The following is a 25,574-nucleotide window of genomic DNA, read 5'->3' as shown; positions in this document are numbered from 1 at the left end:
ACTGAAAATACTACTACTAATAACAACAACAATAAGAATAATTGGATTTTACATTTATATGGTGAGTATAATCTGTGCCCACTATAATTCAGTTTACCAGAAAGCCTTTATTATATTCACTCATGAGAAGTCACTGCTTTAATGTCGATGTTAAGATCAGCTAACAAATTTTGCTGGCGTCATCAGGAAAAAAAAATCAGATTCTTGCCTGTAACTTCAATAATACAATCATCTGGTTTCTTATAGCGTCACATTTTGAGCAACACTACATGCACTCTTATTTTATTTCCTACGTTAGTGCTGCTCCAATTCATAAAAAGTGAATCTCATGTCACGTGCGGGTGCGAGAGAATGTGCGTGTGCTTCTGAATATGTAGGAACAAATGTATTCAATTAGTCTTTGCTGTAAAGTCATGTGAAGCCGAATATAGTGTACCTACCTAACAGCATGTCGCTATAGAACATACGCGTCTGTTAGCTTCCATGTGTGTGTGTATGTGGTCCGTTGCTAGCTATGAAATATAGATGTTGGCTAGGACCGAATCAGGGAAGTGGAAATATCTCTGATCACTCCTTTTACACACATTGTATATAGACATACACACATGCACGGTGTGGACAAATTTATCATGTGTTATGTTTCAATTTACAGTACAATCAGGAAAATTCTCTGTACTCTTGCTTACAGTGACATAATCTTTGAAATGATGGGTTGTGTGGAGCAGAAAACCTTGCACCTCCGCGCACAGGATTTCGATAAGCAAAATAAAAAACATGACAGGATTCCCGCCACCGAGTTAGCCATCACATTTGCACGTTGTCTTGACTTCTGTGAAACGCGCTACCGACGCAGATTTTTCTTGCAAATGGAAATATCATGTCAGGCTTCAAGTAGTCTTCATGCGCGCGCACATGCATTGCGTTAACCCCGGCGCTGCTGGCGCGGGGCGCGGTGGGATCTGTGGGGGTGGACGGAGGCGAGCTTTCACGCTCCAATGGTGATCCATGACAACCCAGTAATCATCACTAATACATAACATGGCCTGTATACACTACTGTATGTGTGTGTAAATGGGTGTGCATATGTGGGTGTGTCTGCGCGCCGAAGAGTGAACATTGTTGTCGTCAATTTGCTTGCAAAAGCACGGCAAACGTCTTGAATGCCTGCACGGCGGCGAGAATGTATCTGATTCATGCTTGCGCAGTGTGTGGTGATGCGCTCACGAGACACTGCGTTAGGTACACCCACATTATCCGACGACAACTCCTGCAATCAAAATTCTGCCCTTGCTGAATTAATAATGGTGATCAACATTTTCAAGGGTGATTATTTTGGCAAAATATTTTTCTTGTTTCACGAAAGAAGATTCAGGATATGAAAGGCGAAAATTGAAGGTGTGTGAGATTGAACAAGACTATTGTTAAAAGTCTTCAAAACCCGCAATGTCTCCCCTCCACTGTTGGAGCAAACCATTAGAAAATGGGGGACAAAATCTTTAGACACGCTAGCATACATTGGTCAAGCACAACGCACAACTTTTTTGTGAGTTTTTCATTAAAATGTTCATTTCTCTCAGCTGGCAAAGGTTTGACTCTTCCCCCCCACCATACTTTTTGCTTCTCACTCACACTTCTCTTTGCATAGTCACACCTATTATTCCTTACATTACATACTTTGATTTCCATGATTATTATGAACGAATGTAATTTTATGTATTTGTTATTTATGGGCTTGGAACAGATTAGGCTATTTACATGTAAAAAGCGACTCTACTTATGAAAGATTTACGTGACAAAATGACTTCTGGAATGAATCAATTAGAATCAAGTAGATGAACCACTGTACTTCCCTGAAGTTAACTCAGTTTTAAATTGTTTTATCTTTTTTTTTTAACAAAACGGGTGGCAATATTAATCAAAATACCAAAAATTGGCATTGATAATCAGTCAATCCTTAATAAAGATACTATAAAATTGAATAAATCTCTATGCCGCTAGGGCAATCAAACGGGGCCTTATCCTTTGGAAACGGCAGCTTTACTGAAGCTCATAAAAATTGCGGAGGTGTATCTAATGTTATGGCCAGTATGCGTTTCATTAACTAAAAGAGTATCTGAGAGCAGAGTTCAGTTAAATATGCTGAATAGTGATGAAACTCGGGATTACCTGGTCCGTGGCCAAAGCTTGTGTGTGTGTGTGTGCGGCCACAACTTAGAGCAGTCAGTGATGCACAAAGGTCGAAGACGATATAGAAGCTTGTGTATATTGATGTGGCCGACCCGCTTTTACCCGTTGAAAAGTGGTGCGGCCCCGTTAGGCGGCTTCATTTTAAGCGTCCAGTCTATTGTGAAGAGTTCCCACAGCTCAAGCCATTTCATTAGTGCAGTGCAGTGCAGTGCGTGTGTGATAGAGGATGTGTGCAATGAAAGGGAAAAAAAAAAACAGAAAAAAAAAAAAACAATGAGCAGTGCAGGCGGAGAGAAGGACGGGGAAGGAGAGCGCTTATGACAGGGAGATGGAAGCAGGACAGATAGCAAAAGCGAACAATGTTGTTTCACTGCACATAAATGTTCCCTCACAATGCTTTTAATTATGCAGATAATTTTGATGTCCCACTCTCTCGCTCTCTTCATCCGCTTACCTCCTCCCGCCGGTTCCTGCCTGCCTTTCTCAGACAAATGTCATCTGCTGCCAATTGTCTTCTTTTATATATGTGTGTAAAGCGGGGTCAGTGATAGAGATGGCACTGTGGTTTATGTGGACACTCACCCCTTTACAGATAGCCACCGCCTCCTTGGACATCGATTTGGGGTAGGAGACATGGTGCTCCATGATGGACTGAAATAACTCATCTTCGTCCTCGCCGTCGAACGGAGGCTGAATCAAATGCAAAATCGAAAAGTCAAAGGTTATTGCTACCGCCGGTAATTTCCCCAATTTTCAATAATCACCAATTTGACCATGTGACCTCAGTATTGCTAAACCCACATCAGGAGCTCTTTCAAACAAAGTTGTATGCTCATTGAATGATTATTTCATATATCACTCACAATACGGCATATTATGACCCTTAGTATTTTATCATTTTATAACATTGAGTAGTTTTATTTTAGTTCAGTGTTGGGCCATTGGTTTTTTTTTTTACTTTTACTACATTTTATAGTATTGCCACAAACGTGACGGTAAAAATTGTACTTCCCCACGGTGTTACCTTTCCAAATCAGAATCCAGTGAATCTCCAACAACATACACATCTCTCAATGCAAAGCAAATGAGATGTGCAGCATTTGAACAATCTCCTGCTAACAATTATTACTGCCTGAGTGAGGAAAAACTCATTATGGGGTGTAATTTAATAACTCAACTTCTCATTACACACTGTCAAATAATAAAGGCTAGAAAAGCGCGAGTGTTAGTTTTTCTTTTTGGAAACCATGGATACAAATGGCTTTTCACTCTAGTCTTATTAAAATTACATTGTTTTCTTGGACTGAAGCATTCATCTTTTCTTACATAAATGCACACACACCTGTCCAGCCAGCATTTCATAAAGCAGAACGCCAAAGGCCCACCAGTCCACAGATTTCCCATAAGGCTGATATGCTATGATCTAAAACATAAACATATAGCATTATGCTATTGACCGGAAAAGGTGACAGGGTAATAGAGATACAAAGTCATCAATCAATCTTGGTAAAAATACATGTAAATCTCAGTAAAGGCCAACATCCCGCACAAAGAATGACATCACCTCTGGTGCAATATAGTCAGGTGTTCCACAGAAGGTCTTGGTGGTAATGCCATCGTTCATATTTTCTTTGCACATGCCAAAGTCAGCAATTTTGATGTGGCCTTCACTGTCCAGCATCACATTGTCCAGCTTGAGGTCTCTGTGTTAAAATTCAGAATGAAAATAAAACTCATTTATTAAGATCTTAGTAGGAGGAGATCTCACGAGATTGGAATGTCATCATGATAACAAGCGGCCATTGTCTGGAAATCACCTTCTGTTGTCAATTTAAGGCACTTTTATTGTATGGCGCCTATTGCCAGCGTTTAGCGTAGCTTCTAGCAAAAATTAGCCACTTGCTAGCAGTGCTCCATATCCACTTAGAGAGCAGTTGGATTGCTTTTCAAAGGCAGTTTAATCGATGTAAATGACTGCAAACTTTGATCCTGGCAGCCGGACACAGTTGCCATTCCCACTGATCACATTTGAACAAAGCAGGCTGGCGATTTTGTGAATCTATCGTCAATCCATGCACAGCAGCTAACACCAGCTGCACGCATCTTGTTAAACTATTCAGTAAGATCTTAGCTGCATTATTCCACTTTTATGGTTACTTTTGCACACTAATTAATTGTGCTGCGGCTTGCACAGTAAAATGAAAGCATTTTGAAAACTGTAAAATGTATTCAGAGAATAATTTTCCAAATTTTGTGAAAATCTTGTCTTGTGATACAACTCATCTTGTGGGATTTGTTCCTCGTCCCATCACTAGCGCTTTGTAAGACATTTCTTGAATAAATTTGTGAGCATCAAATGACTTCTTTTCACTTTTGCTGTTGTGGTGAACGGGGCAACGATCAATCAGATCCACCGGCTACAGTATGACCTTGCACATAATGATTTTTCAGTCCAACATGTCAGACTGACATGATGACAGATGCAACTTGCCCCCGTAAATGAGTTCAAGACAAAGTTTAATAATGCTGGAGCCATCCATCATTGTTGATAATTACATGACCTTACCGGTCTGTCTTTGGCACAGAATGGCTTCATTCTTTTATGCGGATAATGGTGTTGTGTACTCTTTAAGTAATAAAGTAAAATGCATTTTAAAAATTCCTTTTTCCAAACAAACACTAGGCTGATTAAAGTATTTTAAATGATTAAAAAAAACAATTATTTCCCAAATAAAAGGCAACATTTAGATGTAATGCATTTTATTTAACTGAACAAAAAGTAAATTAAGATTAAGTTATATGTAAAAATACTCTTTTAGAATGAGAATTAAATACTTTACTACAGTATACAGTATTTACACTTTTAATATTTTATGACCCCCCCAAAATACTATATTTAATACACACACTTTTTTGTCTCCACCTCATCAACAAAGGTCTTGGCCTATTTGTCTGATTTGAGCACCCCAGTTGAACCTGTTTTAAGATTGGCATTCCTCAATTTTGTGGTCAGTTAGCCTCCACGGACCATTGCGAATATTATGGATTTCTTGTCTTGTGCCACAGACGTTACCTATAGATGATGCCCTTTTGATGCAGGAAGAACAAACCGATGGCAATCTCTGCAGCGTAGAATCTACAAATGAACACAGAAAACTGCCGTAATTAGAAAAAGGCAGAATGACAGGGTGTGTATGCGTGTGTGTCTGCAGAAAGGTCAGCGCCGTCTCTTCAAGGCCAGCTGATAAGATCAACAGTCTGGACACACTGACCACGGAGTCAAGCGCATATGAGAGGATATTTCTCAGGCCGTGCGCAAATCGACATCTTGTCGGCAAAAGACAGCGGCGGGCATTTCGAGTGTGTGCAAAGCAGTGACGAATATGCACAGTCTATTTAGTGCTTAATCTGTGAACAGAAAGATACCCAGAGGGCCACCGCTGTCGCGCAAAGCTAACGTGACCTTAGTCCTTTAAACAAAAACATGTACAGGGTTTAAGGCGGAATGGAACCAAATACTGTCAGTGGACTAGAGAGAACCCATTGAAGACCTTTAGCTCCACTCATTATGCGCCTCAGCAGTTAGAAGGGCTTGATTGAATAAAATTCCCCATAGCAAGCGCTAAATTGCGTGTTTACTTTCATCATAGTTTACACTTTGTTCCAGATGGCCACAGCAGCCTATTAAAGGACAAAACAGGATGGGCGACAACCCGAGTGGGCAACAAAGGCCAAGTGGGACTGACCCCGATTGCCATGGATGCTCAATGGAATGTATAAACTGTAAAAAAAATAAATAAAAAGCCACAATAGTCACAGTACTGTATATAGACTATATTACAAATAGGAAAACTAACGAAAAGAAACATTGGCTCTAGAAAATGGATTCTTCATTGTCCTCAGGTGTGATTGGGTGCATGAATGCTTGTTCGTCCCTGCAATTGGCTGGCTTCCAGGGCATGCATAGAAGTGGACTAAAAAATAGTATAAAAAAGCAACGTCAATGTAAGGAAAATAGCCTGATCTAGTAAATTAAGATCAGCGTTTTTTAGGGGTGCTTTTGATTATTCCTGCTTGATTGTTTTGGGCACGTCAAGAAATCCTGCCTATACATGATAATAAAAAAAATGACACACCACACCAGTGAACAATGTCTGGTTAATTCCTGGGTACAAGGGTTGGATTTGATTTATCACACTGCACCTGCTTAATTCACATTCCCAAACACTCAAAATGGCAATTTAGCATTTAGCAGACGCAATCCTGGGCGAGCCAGGTTTGAAGATCAGCTTCAACATCTGTTTGAGTGAACAGTCAAATTTTTGCGCACACAAGCCTGAAGTAAATCCGGCCCAAAAGGACTGAATGCCAACGAAGCGCATGAAGGGCAAACGCCAACAAAGCTCTTCGCCTCTCTGACAGCAAGCTTGTTAACTATGTCAGTGTGTTGAGTTGGACTTGACACCACAGATCTTTCCAGCCACATTAATTATTTCCTGCCTTTTTGGAGGTGTTTGAGTTCACTGCTGGATACACTCATTTCTTTGAACTTCTCCACAGTGGTGATGTTCAATGGGGGAGAACAAAATCTTTCACCCCCAGGCTTTAATAGTGTTTCTCATCCCTGCGGACAGCCTTGTTCAGGATGATGTTTTCAAAAATTGTGAGCGTTTGCAAAAGTCAATTATTATTATATTTTTTTTTGGAATCGGCGTGCGCCTGCATCTACTCACACAGCATGAGGCTCCTTAAACTTGCCGACCTGCTGAATCTGGTACATGAGATCGCCGCCATTGATGAACTCCATGACAAAGTACAGGCGATCCTGAAGTGAGAAAGCGGCGTTAGGCAGAGAAAATAAGGTCGAAAAGGGTAAATGAGGAAACGTATCTCAAGGATGAACAATATCGGTGATGGGTCAAACGGCAGTCATGAAAAAAGGAGGATGACACCGCTAGCGAAAATGGACGGATAAAGACTTACTCTTCTACTAAATCACTTCAATTTAAGACGCCATACTCTTCCATTACCGCCAAAAATTGCCAATAAAGATTCCTGTGCGTGAGGTAGTGTGTGGAGCTTTAATGTGTGTCCATGTGTACGTCACTATTATTCTATAAATCTGAGAAACTGTCATTTTTGTGCAGCGCGAGCTTATTGTGCACGCATGTTTTAACAGTGCTTGATCAAAATATACGACGGCACATTACAGCTGACAATAAATATGAGTGTGTTGGAAGTGCATAAGTACCGTATGTAGGGAAGCAGTCTGCTGCGTGAAGAATTAGTGCTGCAGAGGATTAACACATTCGCTTTTGCCGCGCGTGTGTGTGTGCGAGCGTCAACTCGATTTGCCTTGAACAACAACCGCAAATACACTTCCAAGCGCATTATTCTCACTAATCAATGCACATATGAAAGTCTGCACACATATATTAAGCACATAGACGGAAATGGCGCGCTCTCGGAGTTGAGCGCAGTGTTCCTGAGCTATATTTACTCCACTGTTGACTCATCTTTAGTGCAATATTATGGATTATACGTCACAAGATGAGCACGACACCACCGTGAATCTGCTTTGTGTATTAACAACTGTGAGACGTAGTTGAAGACCATCAGTGGTGCTGATGCCTCGCTCTGATTGACTGTTTTATTTGTACGTGGTGCGGCTCCATGCGCGCTTAAAGGGAAAGAAAAGCCCAACATATTCTTACAGTAAGACAAAACAAAAGAGGGCTAATTATCGGATATATTTAAGCACTGAAGAATGCCATTCCACACAACGATACAATTGTACAAAAACCTTCATGAGTTGTTGCTTAGTTGATCATTTGTTTCCACGACACGATAATTCTACTGTATTACATCAGTTGATTACCTTCGTATTTCTTCCTTATTTGCAGGAAACCACCCACGCCTCCAAATAATACAATCCTCCCAAATTATTAAAAAAAAAGACGCAAAACCCTACCATTGTTTGGAATGTAGAATGCAGCTGTGTTAAGAAGGGTGGCTTTCCCGACAGCGCTAATACTCTCTTCTCCACCATGGTGCATTCCACGTCATCATCCTGTATGACTACATCCTTCTTCAGGATTTTGATTGCATACAGATTTTCTGTCCCTTTATGCTCGGCAAGCATCACCTAAAGAAACGAGATGACAGAGTTGAAGCAACGTTTGGAAACATAACATTCTCAATATGAATGTAAACTAGGAGCAGAACGACGGCTCTCTATTCCGAACGCTGAGCCGGGGACTCAAAGAGTCTCCTAAATCAAGGACAGCTCAAAATGCTTTATCAGCATTTAGAGTCTAAAAACTATCCCTTCAAACTCTTCCTCTTATCAGTAAAAACCAATATAAGCATGAACGTGTTTTATCTTTAAAAATGGCAATGAAAGGAAGAATATTAAAGGCACTGCAGTATTTCCATTAACATGGATAACATAGTGTGTGTGTTCCCCAAAAGGCTAATTGAGTTTTGGGCCCTCAATAGTATATTTAATGCAGATGTTTTTCTTTCTCCTTCATTTTAAAACTTTCTAACATGTTCGTTGCATGCGTTAGTATTGGAAAGGAAAAATGCAAGTGAAGCAAAGTTGAAGTTCTTGAAAGCTATGACTGACTTCACACCCACTTGGTACTTCATGATACCTATGAGATCAGAGAATTAGCAGATTTGCTGTTTATGCCTTATAAATATTCAGGTATGATAATACAGGGGGTTTATTAGGCTTTGGATCCTATGGGGAGTGCTGCGCAGATGGACACAGCAGTGTGTGTGAAAGCGTGTGTGTGGGGAGGGCAGCCACAGTTCAAGAATATGCAGTATATGATCTTTAGCATAAAAGTTCAGCGAGCAGTTTCACTTCGGATACGTGCGGCTGATTTTTCACAAAAGCAATGAGTGCGTTCACGTGCGTTTCCATCTGGTGTCAACGGGACTCCGGAGAGATAAAACACGACAAACGCCATCTGGTCAAGGACAAGGATACCACCGTAGAATAAGACAAATTTATTTTCCTTTAACTCATTCAATGCCATGGACGCATTTTCACGTTTTTTTAAGAGTTCGGACATTCAATCCCAGACGCCTAAGTATCAAATCGATACTTAAGTACATTAAGGGCATTAATTTCCAGATACTTAGGTATTGAATCAATACCTAAGTATCTGGGAACGTGAAAATACGTCCCTGGCATCGAATGAGTTAAGTAGAAAAACCGAGCAGGCCCATTGTTTCAATAGATTGATTTGTCCGCTTGGTTTGATGCCAAAAATTGTGCTTGAGGCTTCTTATTTCATGTTCCCACCACTGCGTCTTAAATCAAGGTCATGTGGCTCCAGTATCAATCATAAACTCAACACTGAATGGAGGCGTGTTATTATAGTGTCAACGCGGTTTTATCCAATAAAGTTGTTCAGGGTCATTTGACAGAAAAGCGGTCCTGGGGACACAAACTGTCGTGTGTCGTGAATGATGCCACAGTCAGTGTTCCGTCTGCTGACCTTGCACGGTGGATGCACCCGGGGAAAGCCGGCGAAAACCATAATCTACTGCACTGCGCTGCAGTGCATCATTGCGCAATATGTTATAACACACGGCGCCGTGTTGCATTGGTCGGAACTGTCAGGTGTGATAATATCCGCCGTAGCGGTGTGTCCTCCTGTCTACTAAAGAAGGGCGGGACTGATGGATAGTGTGCCTTATGTTTGCATCATCATTTCATTATAACCTTGTCCCGTCAATGAATTTGTATTACAATTGTTTAATACCATTCACCAATATGACTACCTGACTGTGATTCTCGTTCCAGCCCCCCCCCCCCCAAAACGTATTTGTGGTTTAGTTAACTGATTAAGTGTATTAAAAATGTTTTAAAAAATGGTATTACACCCACATGGCATTTGGACCTCTTGTGGTGTTGCCTGTGAGACAGCACATATTGTGCTTTTCATGAATCCACGCAAGCGTTTGTTCTTGATGCATGTTCGGCATTCCAACAATGCTAGACCCTCGACTCGGCTTTCAGCACTGACACGGCAAAGTGGTGCCTGTTTCCATGGAAACAGGCATCCAAGGTCTAAAACACAGTCAATTGTCCCTCTCTCATTGCGTATCTGTCACTTTCTCCCCGCTGCTATGGCTGTCGCTCCCTTGCAAATTTTCCTCTCTCTCTTTTGCTTTCCTGCCTTGATTCTCATTCATCGGCGTCAGCCGCCACCCCGCCAAGGTGTCCCTCTGCTAGCTCGCTCACCTCGCTCCATTCAGTCTGTTTTTATACAGCCCCTTCTTTAAATTCATTCACGTCGACCACACGCCCGTTTGTCTCTCTCTCTCGTTTCATCGCTCAGCCCGTCACATCATCTTTGGCTCTTTCCTTTCATTCGTCTTTGTCTACCTGCGCTTTATCGCGATTTATTCCTTGGATGTCTTGCTTAAACCTTGCGTTCATCTGCACTTTTCCCTTCCTGTCTTGATACCCACTGCATGAAGAGTTGATGATATGTTGACCATATAGCCTTGAGACATCTCTACATCAAATATGCATCGTATTAATATTTTTCAATGAAAGAGTAGAAAGTACAAGAACATGAAAAGATTCTTTGTGAAATACAGTCCATGAGCCAAGATACTTCACCTTGCCAAAACTGCCCTTTCCCAGCACCATCAGGAACTCAAAGTCTGACAGCTTCATGCGATCTTGGTTGCCGTTGGAGTCGAAGCGGGCGGCGTTGGCGGATTTGCCTTCCGTGTTCTTGCTCGGACCAATTTTCGCCCTCTGGGTAAGGAGGAGAGACAAATGTGGGGACATGATTTTGGGGAATGTCTTCAGATTTAAACAGTCAGTTAGGTCTTTAAGAGGATAAACATAAGTCATTAAAAGATTAGTTGGATCGGCCAGTCATTTAGGTAGCAATTTAAAAGTATTTACTGGAGGAAGAGACACGCAGTTAACCCTCACAATTCCACTTTACATCAAAAAAAGCTTTGCTACAACTAAATAGCACGGAACAAGGGCAAAATGAACAATTATTATTAACTATTTTTTACTCTTTGCAGTCATTGTATTCACAGGTGAAATAACATTTGAATGCGGGGCCTTCCAGCAGCAGTTTCAGTCATTTCTGTGCGAGACAAGCTAAAAAAAATGACGTCTTTTTATGAACGTGTGAAACGCCTCGCCCGTCCCAACTCTTCAGTAGATAAACAGCTCTGTCAGTCTCCATCTGTTCTGACATCATTACCAAACACCCTAATACACATTAAACACAAAGCAGAAAATGCTAGATCGATCATTCCAAAATCTTTAGAGATGATATTCACTTCGACAATAGAATTCAGTCCCCGGTTTTCTGTTTTTTAAGTGATTAACAGATCATCAAAGATGTCGATGAACTTGGTTTTCCATTAGTTGCTGACTAATCATTGCATCGCTACGATAGATCACTTAAAACTGATAGGGTAGTACCTAATGAAGTGACCAGGGTGCATCAGTAACTTTTTCATCTTGATTATTAAAAATTTGCCTGCCAGCTCAACACAACAAAGTGCAACAATTCGCCCCTGTTTGTGTCACTTTTGGGATTGAGTGCAAGTGTTTGCGTGTGTGTGTGAGATATGCCCCTGTCTGGGAATGGCTCTCACAGTGTGGCCAAAGACCATGACCTTCAAGAGATAAAGAGTCAGAAGCTCACAGGAGGGCAACAAGGACAAAAGTGATAAGCAAAAGAGAGAGAGGGAAAACATAATGAGGGGAGGGAACAGAAGGGGGAGTAGCGAGACATGCACAAAATGTATATTGAGCGGGCGGAAAGCGACAATAACGCACCAAGGCATGATTTTGCACCACTCTCCTGAATAACATGCGCAGAGCTTATTGTGCATGGAATAATCTAACGTGACTGGGGAGGTTGATCTCTATAAATCAAATTGGACTGAAAAAAAGAGAAAAGACATTCCATTCTATAATTGAGCAGACATTAAAAGTACACCAGCAATTTATTGATATATTTAGGGCTTCTCAACTTGCCACTGTTCCTTGCACTTGGGTGGCCCGCCATGAAGGAAGAAGACGAGTCGATGGGAATCTAGATGTAGGATTTATAATCTTATCAGAACGCGCACATTGGACTAGTGTGGCATGCAATGAGCTGGATAAATCTGTGAGATAAAGTTATTAGCCAAACTTGCATGCCGGATATACTGTATCTGTAATAATATTAATAATAATACTAAAGTGTGTGTGGGCGCGTGTGTAAGCGGCCTCGAATTTAGGACAGTGAGGAGCATAAATAATTTCATTTTAGATGTTGGATTTGCCATAGCACGTTTTGCTAACACAAGATGGCAAGGGAAATTCTAATAGAGGCCACACTTTGTATGGCCTCAGGGTCTACACACACTACATTACTCAAGCATCAACAACAACATTCGGTAATCACTGAGCATATTCTGATGTTATCCATTCAAATATTTTGCCTCTAAAAAGATAATATTGCTCACCATTGACTAATATTAATAGAGGGGGATTATTTGTCAATCATTACTGTATTGTCCTTATCAAATTAGATTTTTTCATCACTGTCCCACCTGTATCTGATCCATGCTGGGGCATGTCAAAGGGAGTGACCAGTTAGTCAGTCAGCTGTACCAGCTAGTTAGATGCAGGCAGTGGCATACAGGCTAAAAATCTGCCCGCTGGCTGTAGTTCACCGCATTATTTAAATGTCAAAGACAGTGAAGGAGTGTTAAGTTTTTTGTTTTTTTTTCACTGTATTTTCTGCAAAATCTCTGTTTTGAAGTGTGAAATACCAAGTAAAATCGAATAGTATGCAGTGTTTTTACTGGAACTATGAAGTTCAATAATTTGTGAAAAAAAGATTTTGATCTCAGTTTTGACACATTGTTTCAATATGTACAATGAAAAAAAAAAACCACAAAAAATGAAAAGAAAACGATTCACTAAGTGGTCCCATTCTATTGGACCTTTCCCATCCATCCATCCATTTTCTAGAGCCGCTTATTATTACAAGGGTCACAGTCTTGTTGGTGCTTATCCCAGCTGACTTCAGGCAGTGGGCGGGGGACACTGGTTGCCAGCCAATCGCAGGACACTCAGAGATGAACAACTATTCACGTACCCAATCACACCTAGGGACCGTTTAGTATATCCAATACATCTGCCATGCATGTTTTTGGAGTGTGGGAGGAAGCCGCAGAGAACCCACACAGGCTCGGGGAGAACATGCAAACTCTACACAGGATGCTGGATCGAGCTGGAATGGAGTTTTTAGTGAGGTAGCTTTTGAGTGTAAACTTCATTTTTACAAGGGCCAATGCTCACTCCAATCAAACGGCAATTTTTTTTGTCCGATTCAGCAACAAAATGATTATTAATTTAATCAGCAGCCCGACTGTGCAGACTAGGCCCTGAATGATCTCTTCACAGTGGGATTAACACGCTTCCCAGCAACTATGTGACATTTAGTAGTCAGTGTCAACAAGGCTGAGAAGAGGAAGACCAAGCAACATTAGTCTTGTGCCCAACGTGTTAATAAGAAGTCCTTGAGATCAGGCTGGCACATATACACCCATTTGTGCACGCAAACACTCACAAACACACCCCTGCAGTGTGCCAGACTGGATGGTTAAGTGTTTGCCTGCCAACTGCTAACAGCTCTCCCTGAGAGTCTCTCTCACACACACACACACACGCAAACACACACGGCTATAGTAAACAGGCCCACCTCAAATTTCTGCCGTAGCTCCTCATTGCCTTCCTCCCCCTCTGGCGGAACTGGAACGTTGAAATACTCGCCTTCTTCCTGGGAGAGCATCTTAAACCTAAGGACAGAGCATATTTCCACTTAAATCAATTCCCAATTAGTTTATACAATTTAGACATTAACTGCAGCCATTAGGCAAGGCTGCCGACAGTTAGTAGGCTAATTTAAAGTGTGAAAGAATGATCGGCTCATTATTTAGCAATTCCCTCTCCTTCATGGTAATCTTGCAAAGCCTGACAGAGGAGCGAAGACGCTTCTCATTTCACACAATCGATAGAAGACAATTTCACATTTAGTCCATTACTGATGCCACGTTTGACTCCTCAGAACTCACCACCTGACCTCTCTATGCACAGTCAATTACACTGGGGAGGATTTTAGCGCTATGACCTTAACTCTTGTAATATCATTCTAATGTATGCCTTGAATTATTTACACCCGATTGAACTTTTTTCCACTTTCATCTACTGGTGGAATGCCAGTCTTTTTAAGTACTTATTCAACTTGAACTTACATGCCGGGAAACCACTACAATGAGAAGAAAGATGAGAAACATTTCTTTACTGTGACTCACTCGTGGAAATTCACCGTGTTTCCAAGCGCCACGGAATCCATTAAAGGTCAATGCGACAATACTAAGTCTCACTATTGTCTTTCTGAGCGTTATTTCATTGATGCTACTAAGGCAGGTGCATGCTACTGAGCAACATTTAGATGGAAAAAAAAGCATGTTTATGATTGGAATTAGATTATTTTGACCAAATGAGATTCACGGAACCTGTAAACACCTTCAATAGCATATGGATTGAACCTGGCAAGGTTATTTTGCGCTGTATTCGGATGTCACAAAATGGTAGAAATATGGTAGAAATATTTCTAAAATCCACTATGTTACATACATTCTATTAAATTAATTAAATTTTGATATATATATATATATATATATATATATATATATATATATATATATATATATATTATATAATAATAATAAATAATAACAATATTGTAGCAATATAAAATTCAATATAAACTTACACATAGTTTGGCAGACATAGTGGAAAAAAAAAACCTTTACAAAGGTACAGTTATTTGAAGGACACCTCCCAAAGGGGACAATAATAAAGAAAAAGTGATTTTGAGCTTGCGAAAGCATACGCGATGTTCATGTCATTGAAAACTGCCTACAGCGTCTCTAGACCAGCATTTTGCCTCAAATGCTGGCATCTCATTAAAAGCCCTGACAGTAGTGTCAGCTGAAAGACGGGATGAAAGAAGGCTAGAATGGGTGAGGCGTGACTACGGAAGAGAGAAAACAAGCAATAAAGAAGCAGAGGGAGGATGTTTTGGCACCGAGTGTCACCACAATAAGAAGAGGCCCAACCAAAGTAGTTCTCCAACAGCGCACTAATGAACAAGGTCACCTTCATGCTCCCTCCTCTTCCTCCTCCTTCTCACCATCCATCCACTCCCTGTTTTTGTAGCTCTGAGATGCCAAAGGAGAGCGATCCCATGAAGTCGTTGCGGCTGGTCAGGTCCCAATCCCACACCTCCACGGAAAGGCGGCGGTCCTTATCGCACTCCTTCAGGTGGCTTGAAGAGAAACAATGCCCATCAAACAAGGATCAAGGGTACTTTGTGGCCCTGATTCAAATCCTACATAGTTATTTGCCAAGACTTACTCCACATATAGCATGTAGTTGGGTATTGTTCTAAAAAACAAACAAACAAACATACAAAAGCATGTACTTTGTACATGTTCTGTGTACAATTACATTACATTAATATTCTTTCAAGTTTTTATGGAACATGATTTTTGTGTATTCCTGATTATATCATGGAGTTAATTCCCTTTTATAATACTGCTAAAGAATATTGAAAATCTGGAAAAGTTTGCACTGGGTTTTGCAATCACTAAATACTGCAGTTTGAACTAGCTAAAAATGGGATTCACAACAGGTTTCTGCAGGTATTAGCAAATCTAATTAGATCATTTTAATGCCATTGCAGGGAGAATACGTTTCTTTTCAAATTGAGAGCAAATTCATTGGAACATGAAACACAGTTCTTCGTTTGTTTAGTTTTATACAAATGCACATTTTCTTTAGTGACGCAAATGTTACAGTTGCTGAATAAAATCACCATCGATATGACTGCAAATATAGTTCCGAAGTGGAATAAATCAAACATGGATGGCACGGCACCGGTTAGGGGGTACTTGAGTGAACGGATATTTCCGAGTACATTATTGAAAAAAATGTTGACAACCACTATTCTAGACTACCAGCACATTCAAATCGTATCGAATTTGTGTGATGAAATCCTGTTTATGCATGTTTTTTATTTTTAATTTATGCAAAATAATGCCCCAATATACACCCTTAAATGATTCATAATTTAAGACCGTCTTCTTCCAAAGAGTGCGGTGATGACGGTTTATTAAGTACATAACTGGATTCAACGGCAGGAAACAACCCCAAAAGCGAGGTTTTATGAATATAAGACGCCAGATGTTGTTATCTGAGCGCCAGCGGTCACATCCAGTTGGAAAGCGGCACGTAATGTGATGCTTTTAAAAGACTACTGCACTGAGTGAGTGAGAGACTAAATGAGGAACACAAGATGAAAGAGGAGGGAAGCGATCATGTTGGGAGAGAACTGATGGAGGCAGATGAGAAGAAAGGCAAAGATGGAAAAGCAAGCCTAATTAATAGATAAAATAAAATATAAAAAACACGATCAAGGGTGGTGTGAAAAAGAAAAAAAAAAGGAGGGGGTGCTCACAATTTAAAGGTCTCATTCCAGACAGGGTTGAGACAGCACTTAATGGTCTTGGTCTTCTGTTTACTTTCACTGCGTGGATCTGGGATCAGTTTAAGCTTCACGTATGGGTCTGACAGACCGTTGGGATCCATTGGGACAAGATTTCGGGCCTCTTTGACTGCAGGGAAAAGAAGGGAGAAATCCATGTATCGATATCAAAATGGAAGCGTATCAAGATGATAACGCGCAAGTCAATAAGATTCCAAAATGGAGGTGGGTGGGGCAACATTCACATTGTAAATCAGCCATGAAAATGACTTACAAGCCTTTCCAATTACAAATTCTATTTGATTTGGAGAAAGCAAATAACTGAAAACATTTACCATTTACGCTTTTGTCACAGTATCCAAATGCAATCACATGCAACATTAAACATCATTTAACAGTCTGTTTTTTGTGTTTCCCTATTGTCTGGAAAGAAAACAAAGTGGGATTATTGCCATGGATACAGACGTTGAACTTTGTAGCATTGTTTTTATTGCCAACATTCTTTCTCTCATAGAAATTCTGAAAATGTTGCCATCCAAAACTGCACTCTGTTGGTAAAAGTCTCATTGAGGTAGCCTTGACGTTCTAAAGGCATAATCAGTCCAGCATTTACCTGTAAAACATGTTTCATACCTAAAAAGCACATCAAAGTAGTAACAGGTGATTAAAACCAGACAAAACCTTCTCATCGTTAAGCTAGTTTAAATTGATTAAAAAATTAAAGTGTGTGTCTATATATATATTTTTTTTTTAATGGAAGGCCAGAAACGTGAGCATTGCACCAATCAATGATGATGCTGGAGATAAAAGCATGCATTAGCACCTTTGTTTTCTCGAGAGAAATGGGCAACCCCGGTAATCCTTTTTTAGGTGGTAAAATCCCCTTTTCACCATGTTATTAACATGTGGGATGAAATTTTGCAAGATGACGAAATGAAAAAAAGTAGGTAAAATGTTTGTGGTCTGAGATTGCCAAGTATAAATGAGAAATGTTTGTTTACAGCCCTAAATTGATTATATGGGTCCGACATTTGATATTGATGGTTTGACTTATATGTAGAGTTAAATTTATGCAGTTGAAATTGTGTTTTGAACCCCAGGTGCAAATGAATCTGATGGACTGTCAACATGTCCTGGTAACTTAAAACACATTAAATGAATCCTGTGCAAAATGATATTGGGCATTGCTAAAAACAAAAGTCGGTAACACACCAACCATGACCCCTTATTTTTTTTGTTATTCAGTTTAGAAATGAAAAGTTATATCTGGGAGGAGATGCTATAGCGGAACAGATGGTTCTTCATTCACAAAAGACATGACTTTGAGTCTTTGCACCTCAATTCTACTAAGTGGAGCTCTTCAGATAAAAAGAAAGATGACTTTGTATACAGAAGATGTAAGATGGTAAAACCACTTTCAAGAGGAAAAAAAAAAACACATACATGCAAATCATGACTGAGTGATGTCATGATTTCACATGATATCCAAAACAAGGAAGCAAAGGTGTATGATCCTCCTGTATGCGGATAAAACAGAATGTTTAACTAAATCTGAGAACCACAGCACAGGCCCGATAGCCAGCATGAAACCCTCAGCGGAGCGAGCCAATAAATATTAGATGATGCCTGTTAAAGTGACCAGCAAATTCTGGCTATAAAGAGGGTAGCATGCCAAAGAGTCTCAAAGGACTCTTACAGTAAATAGAACACACGTCTTTATATGCTTGTGTGTTGTTTATTTTAATGTGTGTAATGGCAACGTGATTGCCCATATACTGTCGTATAAGTGAGATAATATGTATTTAAGTGTAGTTTAGATAAGAGGATCGCGACAGTGGACTATATTGTAGGTACAATCACATGGGTAACCACCAACAATTGGCCTTTCGCAGATACGCTGTATCATGATAATACTATATATATTTTATCACTGTGGAATAAACAGAGGATTTCCCTTATCAACTCGAGCTTTTATAAAGATAACATCCATTGTTTTTAGGTGTAGAGCTGCACTGGACTATATTGATAGTAAAAATGTGTGTACAATGTGCAAAGAGCAAGCGGTTTTGCAAGGGGTATGTGAGATTCTACCAGGGTTTCTGGGAGGGATATGACTGGCACATCTCTAGTTTCTGGAGGTATCATCAAATCTAATTTAAGGCAATTTAATGAGGTGATGGGAACAGGATACAGTATTTCTCTTTTTGAAAGAAGAGCAAATTAATTGGAACATAACAAAACGTGTATTGATAAGTTACAGCAATGTATTTGCAAAACGTTGTAAGCCTTCATTTTGTTCAATTTTATGAAGAAGCAATCAATGACAATTTCCCAGCATGAGCTACCACTATAAATGTACTCCATGATTAATAAAACACACAGATTGCACAACACTCTGTTAAAGTCTTAATTTTTTCTTTCAAAAATGCCAGGTGGTACTCCGCTGAAAAATATATTTCATAGAGGTTACATGATTGAAAAACGATTGCGAAGCACTGCTTTAAATACTACTCAAAGTCTGCATTTGACTAATCATTCTGATGTCAAATGGGTGTCACGGGCCTCTGAACCCAAGTCATGGCTGCGGTACCAAATGAGGATAACTTCCAACGCCACGATCATAAAAACCGCATTTCCCCTGCTGGTCACTGTGTCCTTGAGCCAAATGCTTGACTGCCCTCTATCTCCGTGGACTTTGCTCTGACATTCACTCTCATCTTGGAGCTCCCCGAGAGGCTAAAGAGTGACCTAAAAGTGATCAATAAAGTGTTACTTTGCACTCATGTCTGCAGCTTTGATTTGAGTTTCACGGCGCTAATGCATTTCTCGATGCGGCAACCGTCGCCAGCAGTCTGCAATGTTTAGGTGCTCGGCCATTTCTGGTGCTTTTCCAGCCTGTTCTCATCTGTACGACGATCGCTCGCAAACTGCAAACAGCTGGTGTGTACTTACTGACCCCTGTGGGTGTAAAAAAATATTGCACCAAAACGCTGCAAAGTGACAAGAAATAAAAGCAGCCAACAAGACATTTTGTTCCATTAAATTGTTATTTCATTTCATATCGCCTTATTCACTTGATTTGGAGTATTGCTCGTATCTGCACATGCGTTCAAGTGTTCAATGTGATCGTAAGATTTTTTTTTCTTTAATAATAGTTCGAAGCAAACCTATCGCAAACCTCTGCTGCCGTCTAGTGGGTTTGCATTAGTTTAACATTTCCGTTAGGTTCACTTGGACGATTGAGTCAGATGAGATATTTTACCAGAGGATTTTCCTGTTTGAAAATAAATAAATAAAGCATAACGCAATAAAACCATCGTGACTGCTTGGGAATTAATTACACTTAATGTGCGTTCTAAACAGGATGACAAGCCTCTTATTTTATCTTATACACTACAATGCTAAAGGAGCCATATTAAGACCACTTTTTCTGTTGGATGTATCATGCAGAAACAATTTTACGATTTGCACTGATTTGCCCTGTGTGGGGCAAAAAAAAAAGGGCAGAACATTGTTTGAATAACCAGAACAATTGCGAAATTTTCAACTACTATAAATCTACCGCTAGGGGGAAGCACAGGACATTCAATGGATGTGTGCAGTTGAGAGCAATACTTACTGGTAACAGTGAGCACATTGGTCTTGATTTCAGCAGTGATGTAAATACGCCCTCTTCTTTCAGTATGGTCTGTTCCACATAGACTCGGCACATTGGCCACACAGCGCTTGTGTATGTTCATCATACAGTCTACAACAGACAACGTGAATTCATTCAGACAGGGCAAAGGTCTATTTGCTATTCTAAAAGGGATTGTGTGCTCAAACATAACCATAAAACATGCATGATTACACTAAATATGCTTTTTCGAATAAAACTACTCTGTACAAGCGAATTTCACAACAAAATATGATCATTATGTACTTGCTCCAGGTCAGCATAATCAAATTATTATTATTACGTACGGTCACATCTCATGCCCTGGTGAATGAGGCCATAGAGCAGAGAGCCACAATGGTCACAGAAAGTTGGACTGGAGTAGGTGTGGATCTTAAACTTGTGCTTCGCCCTTGGATCCTACAGACAGAACAAATTGTCAACATTTAAGATCAGAAGTGAGCATGAACCCACAGACTTTGACTAAATGTTCAAAAATGAATATCATAATGGAACAGTCATCCTTCAGATTTTTAAAAGCAATAGAGTGAAGAAAAGGTGCTGGCACACAAGGGAGAGTTGACAAATATTTTAATCGTTATTGATTGAGATACTGAATGTGAAAATGTTTCAAATAATAATGTGACCAAGACATTTGATTGTTTAAAAATAAAAATGAGCAATTGTCCAAATGTACAATGCAAATACAAGTACTGTAAACTTGGGAACTTGTGTATCATTTCCTCTTTTAACAACACCTGTAAGGCATAACTGGGGCAGAAACTTGCTACGCTATTTCTGTCTGAAGTGTGTGTGTGTGTTCCTGTGTGTGGTACACGTGTGTAAGAGACAGACATCTGCAACCACGGGTCGTCACACCCAGATCTAATTATCTAATGTTTTGGTGGTTGACAAATTTGATAGTCAACAAATTAAAGGGCTATTTCATTAATCGGATCTATTGTATAGCCCCCCCCCCCAAAAAAAAATTAAAAACAACACTACAGAGAAATTGTCAAAGTTCAAACATTTCAAATATCATATATACTCGAGCTGGGAAAAAAAGTCAACCAAGTCAGGTAAGTCGACTTTAAACCTTGCCGGAAGGTGGACTATGGTTTAGGTGTTCACATTTTAACCAGTAGGGAGCAGTCTGCTCGTCAAGAAGACAATGACGACAATGAAAAAGAAGAACACAAAATTATTGTTATTACCAGGCAGCTTTTCTCTCAAATTCATGAATTGTGTTGAATGTGTTGAGGCATCCTCCGAGTTTAAGGCCACTATTGCATGTGTCATTTTCAGTTTAATACACATTGAATAGAGAGTGCATATCTAGGTGGGACATGTCTTTTCTTTTGATATCAATGACATTAAATTGATTTCTTTCCTGCAAAATTGTCTTTAAATGAGATGGCTGCTGCCTGAATTCTACTCAGACTCCACAAGGTTTCTTCACAAGCGTGTATGTGCTTCTTGTTATGCCTAAATGATTGTGCGGCTGCCTGTGATTTCCTTTGCGTGGGCGTGTATGCGCATCTGTGTGTATTTTTGTCTCTGTTGATTCTCATCTCTTCTCAAGGGCGACTGCATCTCCTGCTAGTTTCTTTTTTTTTTTGTTCCTCTGCAAAGTGAAAAAGTGATGTTGCCGCAGTCGTGTTCAAAGAAATAACAGCTGTGCATGCAGCGTAGAAATAGGAGAGAAGATGAAGATGAAAACATTAGGTGCTATATGATGATGATAATGTGTACTTGTGGACTGATGACAAGAGGTCAAAGTTCATATTCCATGTCTACCTGTCAAATGAACTGTTGTGCAAACATGTTCTGCTGGTTCAAGTCAGGTCAAAAATAGTAATACTGACAAAAGCCTTGAAGAGAAGTGCTTTACACATGTACATTTTTTCTATTACTGTACACTCACTTCTCCAAATTGTCCTCACTTTGTTGGTAGAAAACTCAAAGCGAATCTCACAAGTATAGCAATATAGGAATACACACACCTACACACAAACAAGGAAAACAAAACAAAATGTGATGTGTCACGTTATCGCACGAATGGCACCTATTAATATTTCATTTGTGTTAAAGTGGCCGGGACCACGAAGACAAATGGATTTTGCATATAATGTGCTGCTGAGTCTCTAAGCATGAAGTAAACTCATAACATATTCAAACAATATAAGAGTCACTATTCACTAATGAGCGGTACAGTACAAACCACACACTTTGTCGTTTCGCAATGTGCATGCGCTGCTTGTCATTATTTTTTTGGCCGAATACATCTGGACGCGGATGCAGCTTCCTTCGCGTTTTATTATTCTTCAATTGTTGGAAAATACATGCATTACGCAGAGTACATTAATTGACATTTCTTTTTTCTTGCTCACATCATCCACACGCAGCCCCAAGTACCATTAGCAAGCCGAGGACCTTGGATGTAGGTTTCATTAGAGCCTCATCTCATCCCTCGACTTGTCCCGAAGGACAAGTATTCTATTAACCCAGATCTATAATTGACTTCTTCTTTTAAACGTACGTCGTTCTGAGACGGCGGAATTTGAGAGGGGTGAGCTTAAAGTGGGAAACAACGTAACTGATGATGCGCAGTAAATCTTCAACAGCTGCAGCAATCCGCCGTCCTTGACCAACATTTGGCCTTACCGCACACGGACCTCATCGACTCGCGTGGGCTAAGAAGTGATGAATCAATCTAAGCATGTTCCATTTCTGAAATGTTGCCCTGCAAATCAAATATTTACAATTAAATGAGACTTAACATATCTTAGGGTTTTGTACTATGGCCCTGAAGTGCAAATCTCACACACACAAAAAACAAAAATGCCAAGCAAGAGAGAAGCACACAAGAAAACAGAAGCAATCAAGAAAATAGATGCAAAGACAAAAACCAACCAAAACAAACAAACAAAAAATACACAAACAAAACAAAAGAAGCAAACTATAAACAAGAAACCTGCCAAAATTTCCTCAAAAATGATATCCCCAATTTATACTTTAAGATTTATAAACGACAAAATTAAAAATTCTTTAAAAAACATCCAGTACATTGAAAAAATAATGAAAAATGGGGGACCCGCTAAAAAACAAAATATGAGTTTTTTTTTCATTGGGGAAAAGAGAAAAAACATAATTGAATGTGTAAATTAGAGGGCCCTCTGAATTCTCATCACTTTTCCTTCATTTACAGAACACTTATGGGTGCAGAGGGAATTGGGTCGGACACGTCTCCGTCAATTTCATAAACACCATGGCCCGTCCCTTCAACTTTTGCCAAGTAAGATGATGGACATCTCTGGCAAAATAGACAATTATTTTTGATTATTATTATTATATGATTATGAAATGTTCTGAGCCAGAATTTTAATCAAGCAACTACCTGAAGTTGGATGTGCAACTCAGCGGGGGAAACATAGAAATGGAATTCATCTTGTAAACACCAAAGTTACATATTTTATTGTCCATTTGTAAAACTGGAAAACAAACGGAGGACGCGTTTCAAGCATCACGGTTTCATGTGCTCGAAATTTGGACTCTCAGGTGAAAACAACGTTACAGGAACGAGTATTATCACAGCCAATTCGTTTTCCTGAAAAAAAAAAAAATCACATAAATGTTCTTTGATATCTTTTTTTCGGCTTAGTCACGTGATTTATTTATTCATATTTTTTTTACTTTTCTCTTTCCTTGCACAGGCAGAGGAGCAGACTACCCGTTTCCTCGATTTAAATTTGGATCAAGTTTAAAAGGAAACTAGCTTACATTAGCCCTGCGTTGGAAGTGAGGTCACAAGTCCACAAACTCATTAGAAAAATGACATAGTGGGGATGCTAAGGCCCCGTAATTAAGAGCAGCCCACCAACCCCCCGGGGTAGAGTGGCATTTAAATAGAACAGGTAGAGGCAACCGCAGTGGGTGACAGTTGGAGAGCTTTTCAGAGAACGGAGAGTGCTTGATAATAAGCAGATCTGTTAAATGGGGAAAAAAAACAGGTGTTTTGTCACCGATTGACAGTTTTATCACCTGTGAAAACACGTAGGGGAAAAAAAGCAAACAATACAAACGCCAATCAGTCATATACAATAGTTTAAACACATCAAGCCAAATAATGAACAAAATTTCCTCTGGGGTTGATTAAGTGTACTTGTCACACTGAAGGGTCCTCCTGAGGGAGGAAAGGACATGGAACTTAAAAGACCCTTTGGGTCCTTGAAAGGATGACGTTGACGTGATGAAAGCGCTCTGAAGAGAAGGAAAGGGGACGCCATATTGTTCCCATTGGAAGAGCAAATTAAAGAGCCTGTCTGCAATTCAAGAATAGAAAATCAAAGGAAGGAGGCTACCTGTCAGCTCTTTCAAAGCCTCCGCAAGTTCGGATAAAAGTAACACTTAATAGCACTTCCTGTAACAGCGGGTGATGTGGTGAAGGCCATTATTAATAATCTATTATGCCAGCTGGCTTGATTTAGTTTGATGGTAGAGCACTGAAACCTGGTGAATCATTGAACGTCGCTCGCAAGATGTCTCATAACTTTTGCATATTCATTTCTATCAACAACCAGCACTAATGAAACTTCATTTCACATCCAAGCCATTAGAGCTTCTTAAGTCTGCATGGACTTGGATTAAGAGATATTTTAAAACCAAATCTACCAAATCCTTCCTAGCCAATCAAAGGGCAGGAAAATTACCTCAATTGTGCATTCTGACGCCTCCATTCCTCCATAGTGGGAGATGAGACATATTCTAAACATGTTTAAAAAACACTCTGGCATGCAAAGTGACATGTTTTTTTAATGGGCCATATGGCTCATTGCACAAAATGAAATCTTGTGGTAATATACTACAGCATGCTATTTTTCAAACAGTGCTTCTCAATTATATTTTGCAAAGCCCACTCCGAGAAAGGCAAAAATGTTTCGCCCCAACCCCTCACTTGGAACGATGGATAGAAATAAGATCATTATTTATAAAAATTGTATAACTAAGATTGTATGCTCTTTAACATTAACAAATGACAAACGGTAATATAAATCAACTTCACATGCGAATAAATCTCAATCGTGACTTCATCCAGAAACTTTTGATGATCTGAACCATTTGATATTATG

At 39.8% G+C, this 25,574-nt stretch overlaps 1 protein-coding gene across 2 annotated transcripts in view; it reads right to left on the bottom strand.

The window, feature by feature from the left end:
* The window catches only part of prkcbb (protein kinase C, beta b), a 58,215-nt gene that overhangs the window by 17,588 nt on the left and 15,053 nt on the right, over positions 1–25,574 (bottom strand). For both annotated transcript variants that reach the window (XM_088436451.1, XM_088436450.1), the window contains exons 4-15: positions 20,754–20,865; positions 20,410–20,538; positions 16,764–16,920; positions 15,438–15,572; positions 13,941–14,037; positions 10,832–10,972; positions 8,159–8,332; positions 6,921–7,012; positions 5,261–5,323; positions 3,752–3,890; positions 3,530–3,610; positions 2,770–2,877 (exon numbers count right to left, since the gene is read on the bottom strand). In XM_088436451.1, coding sequence (XP_088292577.1) covers positions 2,770–2,877; positions 3,530–3,610; positions 3,752–3,890; positions 5,261–5,323; positions 6,921–7,012; positions 8,159–8,332; positions 10,832–10,972; positions 13,941–14,037; positions 15,438–15,572; positions 16,764–16,920; positions 20,410–20,538; positions 20,754–20,865 — 1,428 coding nt within the window. The remainder of the gene's footprint in view (positions 1–2,769; positions 2,878–3,529; positions 3,611–3,751; positions 3,891–5,260; positions 5,324–6,920; positions 7,013–8,158; positions 8,333–10,831; positions 10,973–13,940; positions 14,038–15,437; positions 15,573–16,763; positions 16,921–20,409; positions 20,539–20,753; positions 20,866–25,574) is intronic.

The sequence above is a fragment of the Hippichthys cyanospilos genome, chromosome 16, assembly GCF_059441005.1.
Source record: "Hippichthys cyanospilos isolate Australia breed blue-spotted pipefish chromosome 16, RoL_Hcya_1.0, whole genome shotgun sequence".
Taxonomy (NCBI): Eukaryota; Metazoa; Chordata; class Actinopteri; order Syngnathiformes; family Syngnathidae; genus Hippichthys; species Hippichthys cyanospilos.
Note: the sequence above shows the minus strand (reverse complement) of the source record. Positions and strands in the feature narration are given on the sequence as shown.